The sequence below is a fragment of the Pteronotus mesoamericanus genome, unplaced genomic scaffold (genome assembly GCF_021234165.1).
Source record: "Pteronotus mesoamericanus isolate MK-2021 breed Mesoamerican mustached bat unplaced genomic scaffold, CSHL_Meso_final contig_170, whole genome shotgun sequence".
Classification (NCBI taxonomy): Eukaryota; Metazoa; Chordata; class Mammalia; order Chiroptera; family Mormoopidae; genus Pteronotus; species Pteronotus mesoamericanus.
In genome coordinates this window covers 61,530-77,597 of record NW_026555069.1, presented here as the reverse complement: position 1 = coordinate 77,597, position 16,068 = coordinate 61,530, and the positions used below count along the sequence as shown (strand labels likewise).

Here is a 16,068-nt window from a genome sequence, read left to right as displayed (position 1 = left end):
CTGGGAATCAGCTTCTGAACCAGACCCCTCCATTTAGTAGCATTGATTCCCCCCTGGTGTCTGAAACATCCCCTGATATCCTGATCCCCGCATGGTGACACTGATGTCCCTTGTGCTCATTAAAGTGCACAAGTGGCAGTACTGTCCCTTTCTGTCCTGAGCATCCCCTGCTGGCACTGTTGCCCCTGGTGTTCTGAAAACCCCTTGGTGGCACAAATGTCATTGGTGCTCTCAGTGCCCCCTAGGGGCCTTGATGTCCCATGTGCTCATGAACCACCCTGAGTGGCACTGATGTCCCCTACTTCCCTGAGCAGACTCTGCAGCCCCATCCTCTTGCCTTCCTATGGGAGGCTTGTGTCTGCAGATATGGAGAACCAGTCTCCTTCAGTACCTAAAGAGTTTCCCACAGAAAACTATTTTAGCCCTGGCTGGTGTGGCTCATGCGAACATGTAAACCATAAGGTCAGCTGTCAGGGCACATGCCTGGGCTTACACACAGCTTCCAGTTGGGGCGAGCGAGAGGGAACCTCTTCCATATGGATGTTTCCCTCCCTCTTTTCCTCCTTCCCACTGCTCTCTCTACAAAAGACAGATAGATGTCCCTGGTGGTCCTTTGTGCCCGTGGTGTCCTGAGCACCCCCTGCAGCCCAGCCCTCCTGTCTCCCTCAGGGAGGTTTGTGTCTGGGCTCACACTGACCCCCCAGCTGACTTCCAGTCCCTTGGCCACACCCTGTCACTGTCCCCTCAGCTGCTCCCCTGGCATAGGTATCCTCACTGTCTCCTTGGCAACAAGGGGCCAGGGATGATTGTTGGGACCTGGCTTCTCTGAGGATCCTCTTTTTCTCCATTCTCACTGACAGTTGTCCCCAAGCAAGGACATGGGCCTAGCAGAAGACTCAGTCACCATGAGGATGCCCCTCTTGACCTTTTAGCTCTGCATGACACTGGCACTGTCCAACATTCTCAAGGCCGTCCCTGATAGCGCTCCATCTCCTCCAAGGTGGCGATTCCAGAAAGGAGCTGCATGGTGACAAAGGCCTTAAGATGTAAGACTGGATCTCCTATAGCCTGGGTTTTGGTGGCCAGAGACACGTCATCCACATGTGCAGCAGGATACTGTTTTGGTCACGACATCTGGAGATGATGAGTAAGGCTGACCAGGGAGTCATGCAGGTGGATGAACATTTTGTCCCCTGTGACTGTTCCTACCTCAGTTCCTCAAAGATGTTCCTCTCTCCGTGGTGACCAAGGGCACTTACAGGGACCTGAGATGTATGATGAAGGTGGGTGACCTGGCTTATTATATCCAGCCCCACAAAGGATTCCAGAAGGTTGGACATGTGGTTTGCCAGATAGTGGCTGACACCACCCAGCAGGATCCATGTATACACGGGTCCTCAGAAATAGCCTCACATATTCATCTAGTCATCGATATATCAATTAGCTAAAGGTTTGTTTTACTCTGTAAGATGACTCCTGTAGTACATAGTTGCCTTTAACATAATTTGAAATAAATGTGTTAAATTATGTTGTGACAGCTGTCACATTAGCAAGCACTTGCAAAAATACATCAAAATTGGTGAACTTTTCTGTATCCACTTTATTATGGAAATTTCAAGGAAGATGAAAATGCAACAAAATCTCAAAATGCAAAAAAGATTGCAGGAGAAATGGAGAAGGTTCTGTGACTGATCAAATGTATCCAAAGTTGTTTACAAATTTTGTGGTGGATATTTCTCACTCAATGATGCTTCAGTCCTCTGTAGACCAGGTGAACTTGATAGCAATCAAATTAAGACATTAATTGAGAACCATCAATGTTATGCCATGTAGGAGGGAGCTGACATAAAAACGTGTCATTTAGACCTATATGCAGAAAACTATACAACGCTGCAGATAGAAACTAGGGAGGACACAGATAAAGGGTAGTATATACTGTGTTCATGGATTGGAAGAATTAGCAACACTAAAATGTCTCTCCTACCCCCAAAATAAATTATAGATTGAACGCAATCCCTATTAAAATTCCAATGATGTATTCCCCAGATGGAGAATGAACATTTCCAAAAATTTTATGGAACCATCACTGACCCTGAATAGCTGTAGCAATTTTGTAAAAGAAAAACAAAGTACTAGGGATCAAAATCCCTGACATCAAACAATATTACAAGGCCACTGTAATCAAAAGAGCCTGGTACTGGCATAAGAACAGACACATAGCTCAATGGAACAGAAGAGAGAGCCTAGGAATGAACCCATGTCTCTACGGTCAATTATATATTTGACCGAGGAGGCAGAAGCATAAAATGGAATAAAAATAGTCTCTACAACAAATGGCACTGGACAGCTACATGTAAAAATTAATTTTGACCACCAACTGACACCAACAGAAAAATAAACTCAAGATGGATAAAAGCCATAAATATGTCATGACAAAATAAATGTCCAAGGAGAAAACATTGGCAGGAAACTCTTGGACATCCCACACAGCAATATTTTCACTAAAATGTCCACTACATTAATGGACATGAAGGAAAAAGTAAAGAAATAGATTTCTTCACAGTAATAAACTTTTGAATGGCTAAAGGAAACCTCTGCAAAATGAAAAAAAAAAAAAAGAATCAACTGTATGGAAAAATATATTTGGCAATGATACCACAGACAGGGGTTTGATCTCCAAAATATAGAAAGAACTCATACAATTCAAATTCTGGAAGACAAAGAGTTCAAATGAAAAATGGGCAATGAACCTGAACAGACACATCTCGAAGGATGACATACACAGGACCCAGAGACATATGAAAGGATGTTCTTCTTCAGTAGCCATCAGAGAATTGCAAATTAAAGCTACAATGAAATACCACTTCCCAACAGTAGGCATGGCCATCATAAATAAATCAACAAACAATGGGTGCTGGTGAGGTTGTGGATAAAAGGGAACCCTACTCCACTGTTGGTGAGAATGCAGACCGGCGCAGCCACTTTGGAAATTCATCAGAAAGCTAAAGATGGAACTGCCTTCTGACCCAGTGATTCCACAAATCGCTTACTGGGAGTAACCTTATGAACCGCAAAACGCTAATTCAAAATAAGCTATACACCCCAATGTATATAGCAGCACAATTTACAATAGCCAAGTGCTGGAAGCAACCGAAGTGTCCATCAGAAAGTGAGTGGATCAAACAAACATCATATATTTACACAATGGAATACTACACAACAGGGAGAAAGAAATAGCTACTACCCTTCGCTACAGCATGGATGGAATTGAAGAACATTATGCTACGTAAAATGTCAGGTGGTGAAAATCAAATACAATATGATCTCGCCTATAAGTGGAACCCAATCAGTGAAGCAAGTAGGCAAAGAAAATATGAGCAGCTACTTTGAAAGAAAGAGGAAATGAATGGGGATGGGAAGGATGGAGGGAGGGAGGAGTGTAGTGAATAGGGGAAAGGGGAGGGTCAGATCAAGGAACCAGTGTGAAGGACACTTGGAAGAAGCCAAGGTGGGGAAGGATTGAGTGTGGTAGGGGCAGTAGGGATGGAGGGGAAAGTGGTGGTGAGTAAATGGAGACAAAGGTATTTGAAAAATTTAAAAAAGAAATAACTTGAAAAATAAGTAAATTAAATCATTTTTAAAAGTGTGACTTTTTTTAAAAAGAAAAATAAATAAAAACTGCATTCCATTTCTACACATTTTAGCATTAAACTGGATGTTTACAGATTATATGGAAATCTTCAAGACTCTATAAAGTACTGATATAATTTCATTTGTAATATTAAGAGATCTTGAAATGTCGCTATGGAGAAGAAAGTTTCTGTTCACATAATAATTTCTAAAACCATGTCACTTCAAGTTTCTTTTCTGTTCCTTAGGGACAGTTATTATTTCATCTTGATGGCATTACAAATATATTATATCCTCAAGAAGATCCAAGGAAAGGATATGACATATTCTAAACACTTTAGGTCTCGGTGGGAATCAATTTTGTGATCACAGATTTGGAATGAGATAAAGATTACTAGAACTTAATGGAATACTTGAAGATATAGAAATATTGGCATACACTTAACATATAATAATGGGTGATTGGAGACCAAGATGGCAGAGCAGTGAGTGGAAGTCACACTGACCTCCTCCAAGGACCACCCTGGAATTACAACTAAATTGTGGAGAAATCACCTGGACCAAACAACTGAGCAAGAGTGAGAGAGGAGCCTTGCAACCTCGGAGACAGAAGAATCGGTTTTAGTGCAATCTACTTGGTAAGGAGTGTGGTACAGACCTGAGAAGGCTGGCAGGCAACCCATGGGTGGCAGCACCAGAAGGATATTGAAATGTCCAGTTGGACCCCCCAGAGAAGAGCAGGGTCTAAACCAACATTGGGGATCCCTAGCCCACTGCACCAGAGCCCAAAGAGTACACAGTCAACAGCCAGCTGCGAAAAGTGGCAGGGTTGCTCTCTGCCAGAAACAGGTGGCTAGAGACAAAAAGAGTCATTTAAAGGGCCAACACATAAATTTGTATTTGCAGCCATTTACACTGATATCCAGCAAAGACAGGGGCAGAGTGGGTTAGAGATGCTTGAGTAGAGACTGGGGATGGAGACTTTGGTGAAAGAACAGAGAGAGTAGTTGGCGAGATCCCAGTGCGGACTCCTCCCTCATACTGCAGCAGCTTGAGTGGACCCAATAACCCTGCACCCAGGAGGGACTCGGCTCTTCCCTGAGCTGTCTAAGGCAGCCTACTGAGTGCAGAGTGAATATATTAACAGCTGATGGAGACAGCCACACACAGGAGATTCCTGGAAGTCTCAAACAAGCTGCCACATGGCATCCAGGCATGACATCTGACATCATCAGAGGCAGATCCAGAAAGTAAAACAGTCATCTCCAACCACAGAGGTTCACACCACAGAGTCAGGAAATCAAGACAGGTCAAGTTAAGATGCAGAAGCAAAAGAGAAGAGTCTCACAAATAATGGGAAGACAAAGAAATACACCCCACTTGAAGGGAAAGGAGGAATGCCCAGAAAGAGAACTAAAAGCAATAGAGGCAAGTAAACTATCAGCTATTGAGTTCAAAACAACAGTTCTAAGGAAACTCAGTGAGCTCAGTGATCTCAGAGAGAAATACCAAAAACTACAGGAAAACTACAGGGAACTTACTACAGAATACACCATCATGAAAGAGGACATAGAAGCTATCAATAAGAGAGTAGAAGAAATGAAGAATACAATTTCTGAAGGGCAAACACAGTAGAACGAATCAAAAGCAGGCTAGATGCAGCTGAGGACCGAATCAGTGAGCTGGAGGATAAGGTAGAAAAAAGCTCCCAGAACAAGCAAGAAAACGAAAAGAGAGTCAGAAAGAATGAGGAGGCATTTAGGGAAATGCAGGACAATCTGAAATGTAATAATATCTGTATAGTAGGTTTGCCAGAAGAAGAGGATGAGGAGAGGATAGAGAACCTGTTTGAAAAAGTAATGATGGAAAATTTCCCTAATTGGAGGAGAGAAAAAGTCACACAAGTTCAGGAGGCACCGAGGGTCCCATTCAAGAGGAACCCAAAGAGGCCCACTCCAAGACACATCATCATTAAAATGGCAAATATCAAAGACAAATAGAGAATCCTAAAACAAGCAAGGGAGAAAGCAATAATAACATGTAAGGGTACCCTGATACGGCTCACATCTGGCTTCTCAGCAGAAACACTACAAGCCTGAAGGGAATGGCAAGAAATATCCCAAGTAAGGAAAATCAAAAGCCTGCAACCAAGAGTACTCTACCCAGCAGCAAGGCTCTCAGTTAAAATGCAAGGTAAAATAAGGAGTTTCCCAGAGAAAGGTAGGCTAAAAGAATACACCTCCACCAAACCAGCCCTGCAAAATCTGCAAGAAGGACTGCCTTAAGATGAAGAAAAAAGTTTCTATGAATTCCCAGTTCCTTTCAAAGTTGACACTACTTGATATTACCAATATTTTTAATACTCAATAGCCTGATTGTGGCAATGATGTTATTTTAATTGATCCTTTCCTATGTGTTGAAACTAAACCTGTTTTAGTATTTTAAAAAATGGGTTATGGAATAGAATTAATCAAGGATTACTGTAGTGTAGGTACTATTGATGCAAATATTGCTAATTTTTAATATTTTTGATTTTCATATAGAAAAAAACTTGCTTTTTATTTAATCATTTTGGTAAATTATACTGTAATAGACAATATCTAGGTATTTATATTTGTAGCCAAGTTGGATCTCTCTGGAGTTGAGACACAGCCTGGTAACTGGCTTATTCAGAATGTTCATGGAAGTCATCCCAGACAAGCTGCGGATGCTGGTTTCCTTAGAGGTTGCAAGGGAGAACCAACCTTTGGGCAGACCTGAAGAACTTAATGAACTGGCCCCCAAGTAATAGTTATTTTAGGTAAAGTCTAATAGCAAACAAGTGTATTGGCCTCTGTTCCACATGGAGTAATTAAAGCTCCATCTTGCATTTCCTTACAAGATTTCAGCGTAGCATATTAAACAGAGCCTACACAATCAATTATTTTTTTCCTCTTATGTTTATGCCAGTAGCCTGACTTAATGAAAACTGAATTTGATGCAGTAAATGAATTAGTCTTAGGTTTTTGGATAAAAATGAGGGTGATTCTACATAGAGAAATTATGTTTCATTAGACTCAGTACTACACAGTTATAGACATTAAACTCTACTTCAGTGAAATGTCCCCAATGCTTTATTTTTTAACTTATGAACAGAACTGCATCCTAAACCTTTCTGACTCATTATTCTCTTATATTGATATTAATACTACAATCTGAGTCCTCCAGGTTACAAGCCTTACTCTTAATCAGGGAATACCAGCCCCAGACACCATTACAACACTCTTCCATGCCCAGGCCTCATCTCCCCTTCAACCTAGAGAAAGGATTTCTTGGCTCTGATTGAAAATAACAGCCCTCTAGAGCTGGAAGCAGTTGCTGAAGACGTCTAACACACTTTGCCCCAGAAGGAGTGAGAACAAAACTCTTGTGCAGGACCTACTCAAAATGAAAGCAAGAAAAAAAGGATAGGTGCAGAATTTCTCCATGCGAGAATGCTCAGGTGCCTAGCAGCAGGGATACAAAAAAAAGATATGAATATGAAAAGGCACATTGTCAGAGGTTGAGCAGGACCGGAGAGTCAGATAATGAGGGAGGCTGCCCGGGGCTCCTCTGCACATCCCACAACCCATCAGTATTTCTCCACAGGAACCTCAGAAACACTCGGGACACAAGTATTTCCTATCAACCACTGCATTGTCTATAAAAACAGACTTGGTCATGGGGTAATGAGACACATGCCACGCAAAGCCTATCTCAAGCCGTTAAGATGCCATGTCAGAGATTTAAAGTCATCACAGAGCTTTCTCTACTTGCCTGAATGAGCCATCCCTGTTCTGGAACTTGGCTTGATTTTTAAACTGCCTACCAAGTGGCATGTTCCCCTAAAGGCAGCATCTTTCTCTCAGGTCTCACTGCCATATGCACTTCAACTCCAGTTGGTTGTAACCTTTCCAGGGGAACCCAGAGAAGACCAGCTCCCTCCTGAGAATGACAAGCAAGTAATTAGAACAGTTCTTGCAGATGACACTCCAGGGCAATCAATTTATGTTCATGTAAATAGCATGAGACCTCCCCGGAGAAATCCCAGCTCCCTCCTATGGGATGACCATTAGTCTCGCCCAGGGAAGATTAACACATGTGGGGTTCTGCTCTCAGATGATGAGACTCCGAGTCTCATCTCTGAGTGAGGATTGAAAGAATGTTTTGATGTCATAGACTGTGCTGGAACCTGGAACACCTGTCAGCTCTTGACTTTGCTGCCAGAATGTCATCTCTCTGATGATTGGCCAGAGACAAAGACATAGAAACTCATTCTTGACAACCTTGTGCTTAGACTTCACAGAGTTCCCTTCTATTGTTCAAGCATATAGGATGTCTTAAGTCTTTCTGGGCACTCACTAGAGTCTGAACCACAAATCCTGAACCTGCCCAACATTCCCAGATGATGCCTCCATGAACATCCCTCATTCTGAGGACAAGGAGACTCCCAATGTGCCCCTTGCAGAAATCACAGCAAATGACAGGGATATTTCCAGGAACATCGTGCCTTTCCCTTCCTTGCAGTGCATCTGGTCTCTTGAAACGTGTCCCTGGATTTCTGATGTGCCCATGACAACATCATTCCTGGTCTCTGTTCTGTGACTGTGAGTGAGAAAGTCGGGGGACCATCACTCTGTCATCTCCTGAGCTAAGTACAAATATCCCAGTTCATCCCGGGTTGTGTGACACCCTCACGAAGTGGATCATCACACTGAGTCTCTTGCACAGTAATACACGATTGAGTCCTAAGACACAAGACCATTAGTTTGGAGATAGGTAACAGGGATGTCAATGAAGATGAATGTAATTCTGAATAGCCCTGGGCAACATAGGTTTTCTAGTGTTTGTGTTCATCCTTCCCATATATTTCAGGCCCACTCCAGGAGACTGCCAGAGAACACAACTTGTGTAGATGTATACAGAAGCCTTGTAGGAGACCTTCAGTGAGGCCCCAGGATTCCTCCCCTCAGCCTCCAACTGCACTAGATGTACCTGGGAGTGGGCAGCTGTGGAGAGGAGGTAGGGTGTATGGAAAGCCCCCTTGACTGTTCCTGGTCTTCTCCTCAACCCAGGGCAAAGGGATCTCTTAAATGAAGCCACTGCTACCAGGAGGAGGACTCTGAAGCAATAGTCCATGGTGAGGGGCTCTGCCTTCAGGACTTCTATAGGGGAAGTGGTGGCTCTGGGTGATGCTCTCACGGCACAGGCAGAACCATATTTAACCTAGCCGACCTCTTCCCATTCTCATAGTCATGAGGAAAAGTACTCTGTATCTGATTATCTAAGTCCATCAGGGAAAATGTAGAGCACACAAGGTACATGATCAATGGGATGATCAGGGTTCAAATCTGAATCAATGTTATCTGATATGTGTCCTGTGCCAGGACCCTGAGCTCTGTGCACTCAAAGGTCCTCTTACAGAAGACCAATCCTCCACAGGACAAGCTCCTCCTTGAGAACTCACCCTGGCCTGACACCAAGGTCACCTTAAAGGACCACTTCTGAGCTTTAATACCTGTAGGTTTTTTTCAGGGATCAGGTCCTCCAACTACTTAACATTCACATATAAAGAAGCCATAGAAATGCCATCACTGATCGTTTTCCCTTCTTTTATTTAGTTTGGCAAATGCTCTGATAGAGATGTATATTTAGAGTCACACCCTGTCCAACCCTAATTGTAGGTGTTTTAATGAAAAGAGGAAGACACAGAACTTCAAAGGATATGCCTCCCCATCTCCCTCTCCACCTGTCCCTGAAGCAGCTGCCCTGAGGTCATGGGCCCTGCATGCCACCTCCTGCCCAACCTCTGTCCTGCAAGGGAGGGTTCTATCTGGGCTGACAGGGCATGGACTTCTCAGGGTCTGGAGTCCAGAAGTAAGAACTGTGTCCTGACTTCAGGATGCTCCCTCAGGGACAACATGCGTTTACACAACTGAGGATAAGGAGTTTTGGCCTTAGTATATCCCAGTGACTGTGCAGGGAGCCCCAACCCAAGGCACTACAGAGCCCCTTTGCTGGAGCTGCCAAATCCACTGGCTCAGCTGACATACCTGAATCCAGAAGATACCAGTGGCCTTGAGAGATACTGATGTCCTGAGGTTCATCAGCTTCTAGGTCCCATATGAGTATCCCTGCACGTGGCCCTGATGCCAATACACTTCTACTGCACAATGAATTAAACACACACACACACACACACACACACACACACACACACACACACACACACACACACTACAAAATGATAATTTTCATATTAATAAACCCAGTTCCCTCTTCTCCCCAATTCTAACACATGGGCAGGATCCCCACTCTCACCCAGACAAATGAGTGACCTACTGTGATGATGAAACAAAAGCAAACAGTATTGATGTGAAGACTGGGGAGTGTTCACCCTTGTGGTTTCTTGTTTGTTTGGCCTCTGGAATCTGCAGAGGCCATGGTTAGAAAGTCCTGTCTTGTCCTGAGGAGGTTCAGACCTGTGGTTAATTTGTCCACTCAGTGTAGTAAATAGTGACCTTTTTTCTTTTTTTTATTTATTTATTTATTTATTTATTTATTTATTTATTTACTTATTTTTTGGGTATAGAGTCTTTCTGACCTATAGAGTACAGCTCCCCATTCTCAGAGTGCACTGCCTGCAGCATCGAGGGTATTAACACAGTGGACACAGGACCAGTGTCTCCCCTTAAGAGAAGCAGGTGCAGATGCAAGAATAGTGGAGTCAGAAAGTGGATCCTGGAATGTTAGAGTCTATGGACCATAACAATGTAGTGTTCCACTGCTTCCTCTGGTGTCTTGAAATCCCACTGCAACCCAGTTTTCCTGTTTCCTGCAGGGGTCTTTGCCTGGGATCTTGCTGACTTCCCCTCACTGTGCCTCCTACACAGTAATAAACAGCTGAGTCCTTGGTGGTCACGGAGTTGAGCTGAAGAGAGAACTGGTTCTCGGAGGTGTCTCTGGAGATAGAGGCTCGGCTCTTGAGGGACAGGCTGTAGTAAGTGCTTCCATCACAATCTATTCTCCCCATCCACTCCAGCACTTTCCCTGGAAGTTGGCAGATCCAGCCCCAGTCACCATAACTGAATATGTTAGAGGCTCCGGAGATGGTGTAAGTGAGGGAGAGGGTCTGTGAGGGCTTCAGCGTTCCGGGACCTGACTCCTTTAGCTGCACCTGGGACCAGACACCTGGGGACAAAAACATCAGGTCAGTCAGTCACGTGCAGTCACCATTATCCTATAGACCCCTGTCTGACTTCTGAGATACTCACCTTGGGGTGCTGTCAGCAGGCACAGGAGGAGACCCAACTTTCTCATCTACATACAGGTCTGTTTTCCTCAGAGACTCAGCCTTGTGTGAGGAGGGAACTGTGAGCCCCAACAGCCCAGGGGAGGATTTAACTGGGAGATGAAAAACAAATTTGCACGTGCTGGATTCTATTCTAATAAGTGGGGAGAGACTGAGGTCCCTTTTCTTCTGTGCCCTGAGCACATTTTGTCTGTTTGACTCGATGGTGTAAGTCAGGAATTGGAGTGTAGCTGAGGGATGTGCCAAGTTCGAATCAGGCCATTTGGCAGCCTTTCTTTCAGTGTTTAACAGTTAAAACTGGACTGGATGAAAGATCATATTATTTTAATTTCATAGACTATTCAAGTGAATCTTTAAAAAATTAACATTATGTCCAAATATCTGCCCAAGTCCAAGGAAATACAGGGAGTAGAAACACTTTCTAGATGGGATAGTCATCAGTTCATATGAAAAAGAACTTGATGTAAATTTTCATGTATAAACATTTGAATGTAAAGGACAGTCTATCTCTTGTTCTGCTTGATGCCCCTGTGCCTGCAGGTGGTAGAGAAAGCGCAGCCTCTGTCCAAGTTCAGCTCCAGGGAATGGACCACGCAGGACAGAACCTGTTGCCCAGAGTCCTGCTCAGACCCTGCAGCAAATACAAGTATTACACATCCTGTGTCCTTTATTTTAACTCAGTTCCCCCAGGACAGTGCAGCCACTTCCCACAGATGAGCCTCTCAGGAGCCCTCCCATGTTCCTAGACACCTTCTCCCAGAGACACACAGGCTCTGACTCTGGGCCAGCAGGTATCCTGGGATGTGTGAAGAGGATGGGACCTGTTTCCTGGTGAGAGAGGGTCAGTTTGGAGCCTGGCATCCTCATGTTGACCTGACAGCCTTTGGCAGAGACCTGGAGATTGATGTCCTGGGAAGAATTATCATGAAGGTCACAGGGACACATGGAGGGAAACCGAAGTGCAAACTAGCTGTGCCTTTTACTAAATCACTTTAAGTGAAGTGAAACACATGGTGGGACTCAACAGCTTGGTAAAGGCTTAAAATCATGTTTTCTGGCCTGAGTCTCACACACCCTCCACCCACAGAAACTTCCCACTGCAGTGCCCATCATGTAATAGTGCACAGCTAGGATTGCAGCACATCTGACAGACTGAGGACACCCATGGACCAGACATGAGATTTTCTTAGTTGACAAATGTCTCAGAAGATAAGTCCTTTGTTGACAAGAGAGCTGAGACCGAGGGTTGGTGGCACCCACATGGGACTGAGTTGAGGGATGTTACAGAGATGTCCCCATTCTCTTGCAGGTGCCATGGGACACCAGTGAGGAGCCCTGAGCACAGGCTAATTAGGACCAGCATGAAGGAAAACAAGGTGAATACTGATGGAGAAAAACAATAAGAACAACTATTCAGTGAGCAGCACACCATTGCTCCAGGTGACGCCTGTGCTCTGTACCCACTCCTGCCCCTGACCCCAACATGGAAGAGGGACATTCAACCACATATATATCCCAAGCCAGCCCAGTGACATGCATCATCACCTGCCCCGGAGGGACCTCAGCCTGGACATGGCATCCCTTCCCTCACATGTCCTTGTGAAGCTGTCCAGAGATGCATTTCAGGTGATCACTTGGGTGTCTCCATGTCTCAGTTCTCAAGGAGCTTTAGTGACCATGACCACAGATAAGTGGAGCCTGTTGAAGGTCTTGTCATTTTTATCATTAACAAGCCAGGTGAGAGCAGAGGGAAAGATTGGGTACCTGCATGCAGAATGAGATAATATGAAAATTCATGGAACAAAGTGTTTCCAGAGAAGGAAGGTTCCATTCCATGACTCAATGTCCTGTGTGGGGTGAGTACCATAGTCAGTCTTGTGTCTCCCCCACCACCCTGCTATCACCATGAGAAAGAGGGTGCTGGGCCCCAATTACATGCCACCCACACTGCATCTCCCCTGAAGAGACACTTGGATACATGTAGTGCTCTTTACCATCTAACGCATTGACTTGCCCACTGTCCTTGTCCCTATACTTCCACCACGTACTCTTCTCTGAACCCCCATGGCATTAATTCTGAGTGAGGCTCCCCCTCTCCCCAGATTCCATTTTCCTGAAAACACCCAGGGGAAAGTCTCACACCTTCTGAGGTTCTTTCCCACAAGTGAGCTCCTCAAAATGACCTTCCATGCCCCCCCTGCTTGGATCCCTGACCCCATTCCTGCCCTGCAGGGTCAGGAGGCACCACTGCTCCTGGGACACCTGTGCACACCCCTCATTAGTGCTGGTGTGACATCTGTGGTTTATCATACAGTAACTAACATTCACTGTGAGAATCCATGTTAAATGGACACAGTGACATTAAGTCCATCCATACCTTTGGGCAACCGTCATCATCATCCAGATCCAGAAATGCTCTTACTCATCTGATTTACTGCCATTAAATAGTGACTCCCACTTCCTGCCCCAACCCCATACACCACATTCTGCATCTGTCCCCACACCCTTGACCACTCCAGCTTCTCACAGACATGGATGCAAACAGCCACTGTGATCCTGAGAGGGACACATTTCCCTGCACATTGTGTCTCTAAGGTTCATCTGTGTTCTTGCAACTGAAAACTATTTCTTCTCTTCAGGCAGATGACATTTTGTGTTGAGGATGGAGCACATCTTGCTATTCAGTGTCTTATTCCTTCTGAATGATATTCACAAGTACTCAGTTTCTTGTAAACAGGTGTTTTAGCTTTTTTCCTGACCAGGAAGGCAATGATACAGCACAGGGAAGGCAGAAAACAAACACAGGTGAAAGGAGTCAACTGGTGATCACCGAAATGGACAAGAAACACATGTAACAAGAGGCTGGGCTGAATTTGGACAAATTGTAGTAATTTCTATAGTGAGCTCATGGTCCTCTGTCATGATCTCCATCCATCCTGGAATCATCCAGATGAGTAACGATGGGAGAGAAGGACCCAGCATGTGAAACACTTGGAGGGCCGGTGTGGCCCTTCATTGGACAGGAACCTGGTCCTCCTCCAAGTAACATGGAATTCTGCCTGGAGTCTCTGGGACAGGGGAACCCATCCTGCCCCTGCCTTGTGGCTCTGTGGAAATAAGATAACGTGGTAGAAAGGGGGTTCAAAGGAAATGGAAGAGAAAGTGAATGTCAGAGTCAGTCCAAGGATACAGCTCTGAGGTGCAGGAGGATGCCAGGAGATCCTCTACTCATCTCACAACCCATCAGTGTTTCTCCACAGGAGCCTCAGATACACTTGGGACACACATATTCCCTATCAAACACCAAATTATCATAACAGCAGACTTGGTCATAGGGTAATGAGAAAAATGCAGCAGAAAGCCTATCTCAAGCCATTAAAATGCCATGTCAGACATTTAAAGTTATCACAGAGCTTTCAACTATGTGCCTGAATGTGCCCTCCCTCTGCTAGAACTGGGCTTGTTCTGTAAATTGTCTACCAAGGAACACATTACTCTAAAGGCAGCAGTTTTCTCTCAGGTCTCACTGCCACACATACTCCAACTCCAGATGGTTGTAACATGTTCAGAGGTGACAAGGTCCCTCCTGAATCCCACAAGCAAGTAATTAAATTACTTTTAGGCAGATGACACTCCAGTGCAACCAGTTAATGTTCAACCAAGTGGCCATGAGATCTCACAGGGAAATCCCAGAGAATGAATATTTCTTTGGATGGACTCTAGGACTCTGGTGCAGAGCAGCTTTACATCAGCCTGTAGTTCAGAATATCCCCAAGAATTGTATCACCATAGACTATAAAAACTGACACCTAACATGCTAATATTAAAAAAGAAAAACAAAACAAAACAAAACAACTTGAGTCTCTCGCTGAAGTTGTCTTGGATAATCAAAATGCCTTAGACTACATTCCAGCAGAACCAGCAGGATTTACATAACCATCAACCCCTCTAGTTGTTCTTACATTAACCCCCTCATCTCAGATGGAAACCTGCATCTCCAAAACCATGCACTGGCTACCTGGCATCAACAATCATTAGATCACCATATTCCTCTGTTTATGTGAACTCCACATTGGTCTATGGGTATTTTCAGGGATACCTCAGGGATCCAGGTCCAAATGAAAAACTTTAATGTAGTTTTAACCATTCTTCTGTTTATAATGCTTGTCTAAATTGTTTCACTGATCTCTCTATAACTTGTTCTTCCCATGCCATAAAAGTAGTATCTGATCTATAGTGACCTTCAGAAAATACATCGGCTTTTAAATCTCAAGACTTTGTTTTCCAACAGTCACAGGTTTCTCATTCCTTCAGGAGCTTCAAAGGCTATCAGCAGCTCCAAAGATATGGAGGAGAATTGACAGTGTGGAATTGTAACATAGACTAAAAACTACTGTTATCACTTCCCATGAAATAGAATTAAGTTAAGATGCACTAAGCAACTTATACTAACTCACCTAATGACAGTGCTTTGCAACTATATAGCAAGGGCTCCCAATTCCAGCCCTGCTGTATAATAAATAACCTTGACCGAAGATATGGCTGATGCAGACAGCACAATGCAGACATTTAACTGGCACCAAATCAGTTCTAGAATGATGACAGTGACGTTCCATGTTGGGACAGCCAAGACCCTGCCTGCATGTCCACAGTCTCTTTTTATTTTTTTTGTCTCTCTAACTCCCTATGAAAAGTGTACCTGCAGTGAGAGATGCTCATGGTTTTCAGATGAGAGTACTTCATCTTCCTGGGTGACAGCACATGAATGAAACCAATCTATTTCACCTCAGCACCTGACCCTGGAGTCTTGGCTTTTGAGTGTCAGACAGCCTGGCCTCCTTTTGATTATAGTTCATGGTGTCTCTCACTTCTGGTGAGGCCCCTCTTCATGCATCATATCTGACAATTCCAGCTCACTCCAGCCATGGCAGAAGGGTCAGCAAAATCTCTGAGCTCACTGAGTAAGGTAGTAGCTCATTTACAGGGCACACTGTTGACCCAATCATCGACCAAAGCCCCACTTTTTAATACTGTTCTCTTTGGGGATAAGGGATTAAACACACACATAGAAGGGAGACACATGCGTTCATGTCACAGTGCTGACCTGG

The 16,068-nt window shown here is 44.3% G+C and overlaps 1 gene segment (V, D, J or C); it reads right to left on the bottom strand.

Moving 5' to 3' along the window:
• Positions 1 to 963: 963 nt before the first annotated feature.
• On the bottom strand, positions 964 to 10,968 carry LOC129064936 (immunoglobulin heavy variable 4-38-2-like). The segment is given in 3 exon segments: positions 964 to 1,116; positions 10,526 to 10,839; positions 10,923 to 10,968. Coding segments are annotated over 3 exon segments (513 nt in total).
• Positions 10,969 to 16,068: the final 5,100 nt, after the last annotated feature.